At 39.7% G+C, this 10,035-nt stretch overlaps 1 protein-coding gene across 2 annotated transcripts; it reads left to right on the forward strand.

Annotated features, from left to right (window-relative positions):
* Positions 1 to 1,887: 1,887 nt before the first annotated feature.
* Positions 1,888 to 4,685, forward strand: CYTL1 (cytokine like 1). 2 transcript variants are annotated; one of them, XM_038135691.1, is made up of 4 exons: positions 1,888 to 2,188; positions 2,298 to 2,342; positions 3,723 to 3,851; positions 4,031 to 4,685. In XM_038135691.1, exons 1-4 carry the CDS (start codon positions 2,048 to 2,050, stop codon positions 4,112 to 4,114), a joined length of 399 nt encoding a protein of 132 aa, XP_037991619.1. In that variant the 5' UTR covers positions 1,888 to 2,047; the 3' UTR covers positions 4,115 to 4,685. The 2 variants fall into 2 exon arrangements, with proteins under 2 accessions (XP_037991619.1, XP_037991618.1); XM_038135690.1 differs by having other exon boundaries at positions 1,892 to 2,191.
* The last annotated feature ends 5,350 nt before the right edge of the window (positions 4,686 to 10,035 follow it).

Raw genomic sequence — 10,035 nt, forward strand, 5'->3', positions numbered from 1 at the left:
AGTTGGTTGGTCGGGTTTTTTGTTTTTTAAATTTGATTAAGTGTTTTGCTGAAGCCTGAATCTAGTCTTTTCTTTCCGAAGTCATCCTTGGCAGCAGCTGGGTTGCTGACTTGTAGTACTGGGAGACCATTTACGCTGCTCAGAAAACTGCTGTTCTGGCAGAGCAACTACATTTTAGCAGCTTGCCAAACATGACTGTGGTAGAAGGATAATATTTCACTCCTACCTTCAGCTATTCTTTACAGCAATGAGATGGTGATTAAGTGTCTGTTTCTTTACCAGCAAGACTCCCAGTCAGTAGGATCCTTTCCTTGGACATGCACCAGGTAGCTGTGTTTAGATCGATGATCTGGTTGCTTAGGGTCAAAGGCTTCCTGTCTCTGGCCTCTTCACTGACTTGTCCAGGCAGCTCTTCCTGAAAATAGGATCCAGCAGTCCTAAAATTCCCACAACCAGGACTCTGAACTTTTCTTTCCTCTCCGAGGATCTACCACTTTAACATTCAGGAGCACATGTTGTTACTAAACCAACTGTTCTTTAAGAAGACAAAGAAGTGTGTAACAAGACAGTACTATACAGCCCTGTTCTCCTGCTTCCCCCAGGTGTTTTGGTGCATTTAACTCAGAATTCCCTGCAAGAGTATGTCTTTTTCTCCAAACCTAGTTTTCCTACCTTAAGGTGAATCTTCCTGGTGTACTACAATGCCAGGGGACTGCAATACTTCATCAGATATTTTTTTGTTTTAGTTAGTATCTTATTAAAATCTGAATTTAAAAATTTGGGGGTGGCATAACTTTCAAAATAACCAGTTCTTCATTCAAGGGTACCTCCATTTTACAGGGCAATTAACATATAAAACAACATATGTTCAGCTTCAGGCCTGTATTCCAGCATCTGGATTTCTCAGCTCCATCTGGCATCTAATAAAAGAACAAAGCCTCATAAATTCAACTCAGAAAGCAAAATCACTTTTATACATTTATCAAAGCCATATAGAGATGTATTCACTTTGCTTGAGACTATGGATATGTAAATACATGGGTCTTCCCAAGCAGCCATCTTGTTTTGATTGGCACTACTGTTTTGATTGACAAATTGTGAATAATAGAATTATAGAATGGCTTGTTTTGGAAGCAACTTTAAAAATCCTCTTGTTCCAAACACATTGTCATGGATGGGGACACCTTCCACCAGACCAGATTGCTTGCTCAGAATGCAATCCAACCCAGCCTTCAACTCTTCTGCAGATTGGGCATTCCCAAATTCTAGAGGCAACCTGTTTCAGTGCCTCACCAACTTCACAGGAAATAATTTCTTCTTGATATCTAGCCTAAACTTACTCTTTTTCAGTTTAAATCCATTCCTTGTCGTGTCACTACCTGCCCCTGTAAAAAGTTCCTCTTTATCTTTCTTGTAGGCTTCCTTCAAGTACTGGAAGGTGGCAATTAGGTCATGCTGACATTTTCTCCTCTCCAGGCAGAACAATCCCAATTCCTTATTCTGTTAGCCTTTCATTATAGGAGAGCTGCTCCATCCCTTTAATCAACTTGATGGCCTCCTCTGGACTCACTGCAACAAGGTCCATGCCCTTCCTGTGCCAGGGAAGTTTGCTTTTAGGAAGGATTTCCCTCTATCTGCAGCCTATGTAGTCCCACAGCTCAGAGAAGAGACAGCATTAGGGCCTATGACACTTTGAGCACCCTGTGCTTTTCCTTACTTGTATTTCTGTTGTTTGTGATGCTCACTGGGCTGTATTCCTTCTGGAATGAAAAGAGCCAGTGGTGTTATTTTTTGTTCCACTCGTTCCCTCTTTCCCTGCTCTGGGCAGGAAAGCTCTTGCAGCTCTGCCTCATAGGCTGGCAGGAAATTTAAGACGGCAGTAAGCTGCTGCTCGGACCACCCCCAGACTTTTCTTCCTGTTCATGCAGGAGACTATTTAATTGAGGGCTGATTTGTTCAGCTTGCTTGTTGATGCTCAGCAGTACCTACCTAACTAGTGGGAGTGATTTTGTCCCTGCCTTCCTCCTCTTTGGACAAACTGCCCACAATGAAGATGCTGCTGCTCCTGATTGCTCTGCTCTCTGCTGCCCTGCTAGCCAGCGCAGCCCCTCCGACTTGCTACTCCAGGGTGCTGTCTCTGAGCAAGGAAATCACACAGTCCTTTAATGAGTTGCAGACCTCCAAAACCGTGGTGAGTCCGCCTAAAAAATGCTCCTGCACAGACACTGCAGGTTGCCACTTTTGACAGAGATTTCTCTCAAAACAAAATCGCAACGAGTCTTTCCTCCTTCCCGCAGGACGCGTGCGTGGGGACGCTGCCCAGGCTGTACTTGGACATACACGTAAGTTTACACACTTCTTTCTTACTGTTGTGCAGGAAAAGCAGTCAATGAAAAGTGAGAATAACTCCTAATATTATTTAAATCATCCCAGAGGAGTGATTTAAAAGGATTTTTAAAAGTTTAGTTAACTAGACAGATGAGTGACCAAAAAAAAACCTTTTAATAAGGTTTGAACCTTATTAAAATCCCAATGGACTTTCTGAGATTTTACTTGATTAAAAATTTTAAAATTAGGAAATCAATGTTTTTAAGTTATTACCATATGCACACAATTAATTTACTGTGATAGAGCCTTTTCAGAAGTTAAATAAGTGCAACAAAATTTTGAATAATAGTGTAAAAGGAGAAGTATAGAATTAACTTTCTTCACTCAACAAATCTGCATAATTTTATATCCTGAGTGGTTTTTGGCATTTAGTTTTAATAAAAAGCAATGCAAGAATACCTTGCTGGCTTTTCCTCTTTGAAAGAACTACTTGTTGAATACAGAAAGAAAAAGCATGCCTGAGGACTTGGAAGTGTGATACTGAGGGGAAAAAAAAGCAATAGTTGTCTCCCAGCTAAGAAAAAATAACCTGCACACACAGTTAGTATCCTAGTGTTCGGCGGTGGGGTATTTGACACATTTTGCTTCTTTTTCCAGCATTCAACATAGTAGATTAAAAAAAATAGAAAATATCAGACAAAACAAATTTCTGACACATTTTTTCCATAAGCAACTACACCAAGTCTTGTAATTTGGGACATTCTAGATCCCAATTCCAGAGCTGCCAGGGTCTTACATCATGGCAAAGACCAAGGAATGTGATTCCAGTGCCTCAGTTTCCCTGACTTTAAAGCAAAAGATGGGATATTTATTTACCTGCTTCACAAGGACATTATGAAATTCATGTTGTCTGTGTTTTATTTTGATAACACAAAGTCTGAGGTAAAAAATTACTTCAAAAAATCAGGACTGGTCACTGTTTCTCCTATCTTACAGGAATAGAGGAATCAAGTCTGTGAGATCTTGATAATCTCTTCATCTGCTAAATCAGGTGCTCTCTAAAAAGTGAGGGAGTGCACCTATTCTGTAGAGTACTCCACCTACTACGGGAGCAGATTTGTTGTATTGGCGTTGCTGCCTCCTAAAGCATGTGAGAAATTAGCTGGCAGACTAAGACTGCATATATGCAATTTTCCAAGCACTTATTTGGACCAAACATCTTTATTGTAAAATATTGATGATTAATTTGCCTGACTAAAGGTTGCATAGATTACATGTACATAGAGGTAGGAATTCAAGGTTCCTACATAGTATTAAGAATTTTGGAAGTGGTGGACTTAACATAAATCTGTGTTTGTGCAGGGTTACACAGACCTCTTTTCCATGCTTTGCAGAATTACTGTGTGTTGGCAAAACTCCGTGACTTTGTGGCCTACCCTGGATGTGACAGAGTGGTTGAAGTGAATGAGCTGAAGGAAAAAGCCCGGAGCCTGTACACCATCTTGATCTCTTACTGCAGAAGGGTAGGTCAAGATGCATCAGCAGGGACTGAGTCCCTGCTTTTAACCCTGCCTGTCCCCACACTGTCCCCTGACCACCAAAACTGGATCAGGCCCAAGCTTCTCACTGTGCTGGCCTTTGCCTTCCTCCTTATAAATCTCACGCTTCTCTTTTTTTTTTCTTTTTTTTTTTTCTTTTCCAGGACCTGGTGTTCCTCACTGATGACTGTAATGCTCTGGAAATTCCTATTTCACCTCCCATTGAACACTCCACCACTGAGAGCTGAAAGACAGTTAACCCAAAAGTTCCACCTGGGAAAGTTTCAAGGAGACCAAAAGTCAAAATATGTATATGCAGTCTATAACATTAACAACTAAGATATTTTTCAAGCACACTAGCAATATAATCTCAGACCTACCCATTTTTCTCTGCCTTGGCAGGAAATGAATTGCATGCCTTGCATACCTACTGAGCTGCTAGGGAGCCTACCATTAGGGAGCAGTTTTTCGTTTGGCAAGGTACAATATTTCAGCTTAGCCAAATGCATAAAGTATGTTTTGTTTAAACATCAGAAACTAGATTTTTTTTTATTTTTGCTCTTTTATGAATAACTAGACTCATATATATATATTCTCTCTTGACTTAGCTGTTTTTCTTGTATTAGATGGGCATGGAAGGGACCTTTTTTTTTTTCTTAGAATGTTTGATAGAAGAGTAATGCTGTACTGACAGATTTCTCTGCCTGTATATCTCATATATATATATATCTTGATAGTTTTTGATGTCAGATTTGTGAGAATAGAGGTGAAAGAAACATGTCTCTGTGGAAAACTAAATAAAAACAATCTTCTAATCCAGATGCTTGTGTTGCAATATGTCTTTCAAGATCAAGCTGAAAGGTGTCGCTCTTATAAACTTATTTTTCACAGTCACTTGCAAGTTGTTTTTCCCAGCATAACCTTTGTTTCCATAGCAATGCAAACTTTGTTGTGTCTGCATGCTTCGACAATGTGTAAGTCTCTACTAGTAGAATTTTTCTAAACTAGAGACAATTTGTTTGGTGAAATTAGTGATTTGTTTTTAATAGTATTTCTGGGTTGCAAGATAAATTCTGAGCCAGAGGCTCAGAAAGCCTATTAAAATTTCAGACAGTTTTTTGAGACACAACCCATATAGCTGAGCCAGCGGGATTAATAAAACTTCCAGACAGTAATTCCAAAGTCATGGGTCATGGGTGTCTTCAAGGATGTGCAGCACATGAGACCTTCACAATCAACAGCTCTTTGGTGCCAAGAACAGAAAATATCTTCCCCATATTCTTTGAAGTAGCTGCTGTTACCTCAGAGAATCCCTTCCTTCCCCCAGTGCAAGTAATTCCTCTCTCTCCAGAATAGTATTTGTTGACCATTCATCTACAGCACTGCCAGCCCTGGTGACTTGGTCAGTGGTCTCACCACGTTTTGTAAAAGCCCTATCTTCCATAACTCAGTGTTTACATGACAATCTCCTCTACTTGACATCCTGATGGTACAAATCAACATGTTTGACAACTGTTAGGTAAATAAGTGAATAATAAGATTAATTCAAAGCAAAAAGAGTGTTGGGGATGGGCAGGAAAGGGTTTTTTCTGCCTTATGCAATCACCTTGTTTTATTGAAACTACTAGTCTGATTTTAGTAATAGAAAATATGAATGTGCCTTTGAATAGAACAAGGGTGGAAAATCTGACCTCAGGAGAGGTACAGGGGGAAAAAGTAAACGAGGGCTTTTCTTTCCAGTTTGTTTCAATTCTAAGTGTACATTCAAGGAGAGTGCCTATCAGACTTTGTAATTCCCTCTTGAAGATTAAGTCCTCATGCGCTAACCCTACTAATCCTTTAGATGAGCCATTCTGCCTGCAGTGGTTTCACTCCAGTGTGTCTGCAAGCATCTGGTAGAGACAGTGGCAACTCAGCAATCCAATCTAGTACCAGGCTGAACTCAAAAGCATGCAACAGCTCAGATAGTCCTACTATCAGGAAAATCATTGCTTAGTTTGCCTTTCAGAACCCTTCTCTCCAAGCCAACAGCCTCTGTACAATACCCAACACACTCTAGAGATACACTACCTATTTTTCTGCATCACCTGGACACGCCCAAGGCAAACTCCTTCCACAATAGCCATTCTGCAATAAGGGCACTTAGCATGCTGGCAGGTAGCCTGGTACCCACAGAAGGAGTGTGTAAGCATTGGCAGGTCCCTGGATCAAGGAGAAATACAGATAGAGTTGAATCATTTGCTGTCAGACTCCACATTCAAATTTTTGCTCCCTCTAACCAGGGAATGAGACCCCTCCTGGGGAAACAAGCAGTGCTGTGATAACATCAAATTCTATTCACTTCCATAAAAGTACCAAAACCACATCACAGCCTTTGTTTTCCATATCTTTATACAAAGGCAGCCATGGACGAACCCTTCAAGAAAGTGTGGTACAGTCACCACAGGCCATGGTGCTTACAAAGCTAACCCAGGGACTGGACAGTACATGTGCCTGGAAAATGGCAGCAGAAACTGTTAATTTTTGGCTGTTTTTTCCACCTCCAAACGTCACAGGTTTTAAACACTGGCCTGTTGTAAAGCTTGTATTGTCACTTGGTAAGCAAGCTGCAGAGCAAGATGTGTTTCCTCTCCTGCAGAAGCCCATACCTCACTGCCTAGAACCAGACCTTGGGTAAACATGCAGGTAACTGTGGCCCTTCTGCCCCTGCTGCTTTCCTGTCCCAGGAACACACACTCTCTGAAACTGAGTATTTGATGAGGATTTTCTCATGGATCTCCTAAAACTCCCTCCCTAGACATTTTGATGAAATGTGCAATCCTAACTCCAGATCTCTCCTGTGATGTTCCCATTCCTTCAACCATCTTCCAAATATATTTTCACCTGTTTCAGGCTGATTACTTCTGTGAAGAAAACGTAACCTAATTTATTTACTACTAAATATCTTGCAAGAAGTCTTCGGAACTGGAAACAGAATAGAAATCATTGTTTTATTTGCACTGTTTGTTAGTGACTTTAGCTTTTTCATGACCGACAGGGACATGCTCTGAGGTACACTCACCATGGCTGCTTACCAACAGCTCTGTTCTGCACTGGTACATCCTAGCTCTGCAGAAGCTGCAAAAAGCAAGTTGGTGCTTTGGGGAATGTACATACTTGAATGGACTTTAAAAGCCTATCTCTATTTGCAGATGTTGTATATTTTATTCCCAGAATCAGGTTTTTCTGGTTGTTGGTGGGCTTTTACAAGTATATTCCCTATGGCTTTTGCTGTGACTCTCTCTACGTCTCATATGACATTTTTAATGGAAAGTGTGCTGAGACCAAAGCTCTGCTCTTTCAGTTCACAGTAACCTCCTGTCATTCAGACTGTCTTAATAAGATTTGTGATTAGATTAAACCTTTTTATGAACAATGTATTTTCCTAGGTTTTCACAGTCCAGGGGCAAAAAAAAAAAAAAAAAAAAAAACAACCCACTGATAAAGAGATATAATACACTTGTAATTTGGCAGGAAAATATCCACCCCTCCCTTTCAGTACAACATTAAGTTAACCAACTTTTTTAGTCATCAGATATATAAGGAGCACTGGAGCCATTCATGCAGCTGAGCATTTATTCCTGCAACACAGCAGTCCAGACTCATTAGGGCTCTGGCCAACAAGGGAGACTGTGAAGGGATTAAGAAGGACATATTTGTTGTAATGTGCCAACTGGCACCTTGCCTAGTTATTGCAGAATATTACTATAAGCACATCATTAAGAAACTGCACTCAGTTTGTACAGTGATTAGGGAAGAACTGTAGGAAGACAAAACATCTGTTCTGTTTTCTTGCCTGCTGAAGGAGGTTTGTTGGAAGGAGCAGTCAGTCCTAGGAATAGGTTTTCTTTTGGAGACTTCTCTGGCTCTGCAAGAAGCCTCACTAAAGACTTGCCCTAGGACTGCTAAAATCTCTCTTATATTATATGGAATCCCAAGATCTTGGGTACTGTCTTTGCAAAGCATTAAAAATATCAATTTCCAATTTTGCAAAAAATTCATAGATCAATTTTACTGGAACCAGCTCCTTTCCCTTCTCTTTTTTCGTAGTCAAATTGGCTTTCCTTAAATAGGCACTCTGATCACTTAACTCCTCAGACACTGGGTTTTGTGAAATCAGGAAGGATGGCAGACTTCAAACAAATAATTAGGTCATTCAGGGTGATGAGGTTCCACTGGATAGAATGGGATTTGCTAGTAATTAAAGTGGTACAAATATTATGGGATTTTTGTTTTGTTTGTTCTTGGTTTTTATTTTGTTTTTGTTTGGGGTTTTTTTTGGGGGGTTTTTTGTTTGTTTGTTTGTTTGAAGGTTTTTTGTTATGAAAAGGGAAAGCATTATTGCAGCATTGAGGAGGAATCTGATCTTTTAGGCTGTACACTTTGAGCAGAGCATTGCTTTGTCCAAACACCACATTTGGAAGTGCCCATTTGTCCATTGTGCTATTTCCAATGCTTGAGGTGTTTGCAGGTTGCCTTAATAGGATTCTGACCTAGATTTTCCAAAAATTTGCTACAATGCGAAAGTCTGGTGAATAGTGTTACCTTACAAACATTTAACCACTGTACTTGGACCACTACTTTTATCGACATTAAAATCTTCTCATTTTTGGAGCATATGGCAGTGCAAGTGAAAATTACAACGGACAAGCTCCAGCAAGTTTATTTGTGCAAACTTTCGGGTTCACAATTTTCTTTTGCTATGGCCAGGAACCCTGTGCCATCCAGAGTAAACAAACCCGTCTGCAAGGGAGCTTTTGGTAACTAAGTGAAAATTCAGAGATAATGTCCAGAGAAGGGTCATGATCTTATCATCAAGGGATTTTTCATTGTCTAAGTTTCCTCAGCATATGGTAAATGTATATCCTGAGATGAATACTATAGCAATGAACAGAAAACCTAGCAAAATATTTATTTTTCTAATACAAATAACTATATAGATATATAGCCTGAAATCTTTGTCATATTTGCAGATTCGTAAAGAGGGTGTGTTCAGACAGATGAGATGGTTTTGAAGCCAAACAGATGTGGAGGAAAGAAAAATTTCTCCAAAGGTGTTTTGCAATAGATTGGAATATATTGGCATTACTTCATTAATATTCAAATCTTACAGAAGGAGAAACCAAAGTCATAGAACAAGAAAGAAACTCAAGATCTCCTACTGCATCCCTTAAGCCCAAGACTAGCCTGACTATCACAGGTCTTTTCTGGTATCAGTTGGCCTGAAAGACTTTATTAACCAGTTGATCTAGAAAGCCCACAGAAGTTCAAATCAATCCATTCCAGACCCCACTTCTGTTACAAAGTTTTACAAGGAACCCAACTTACCCTCTCAAAATGTAAACCCTTTGTTTTCAGATTTATTCATCACAGAAATAGGATGAAATTGGATTGTTATTTCTTGTCTTTGCAACAGATGTTAGTTGAAAGACTTCCATCTCTCTCCCTATTCTCCCTATTCCCTATACAATTTATTTCTTTCAATCTTTCTTCATTGATCAGAGGTCTAGAAAACACTTCTTGTTGCCTTTCTATTATCTCTATTCACTTATTTCCCATCTTTTTTTGGAGCACAGTGCCTGACATTAAATATAGACATCCAGCTGAGACTTTATCAATGTCAAGTAGTGTAGAAAGAAAGATTTATTGGTATTGCCATGAAAACAGTATATTACAAAGGAAAAATGATCTCCAAGTATTTGGAGACAATTTTTCATTTTTTTATTTGAATTTTAAAATGAATATAAAAAGTTAGAGTACACGTTGTCCTCACTGCTCCATTAAAAAAAAAAAAAAAAACACTTGGGGGGAAAACAAACAAAAGCAATGGATAATGAAATACAATGGCTGCTCCTTCTGCTGTCCTGTCCTAACTAGTAAACACTTGCCTTTCTAATCAGAGTGGCTGCAGTCAAGTCACTCCTTGGCAATGGTCTCTTGTCCATGCTATCCCCTAGAACACATCCAAAACTTGTTTGGAAGAGTGATATCTTCCCCAGGTCAAAACTGTGCCCAGAACTGTTATAACAATTTCCAAGTAGCTGAGCATGCTTCAGTACCTGGAATGTTCCTAACACTGAGCAAATAAATAACTGATTTCGGAGCACAGTGTTACAGTTGCTCTCCTGGG

The sequence above is a fragment of the Motacilla alba genome, chromosome 4 (assembly GCF_015832195.1).
Source record: "Motacilla alba alba isolate MOTALB_02 chromosome 4, Motacilla_alba_V1.0_pri, whole genome shotgun sequence".
Lineage (NCBI taxonomy): Eukaryota > Metazoa > Chordata > Aves > Passeriformes > Motacillidae > Motacilla > Motacilla alba.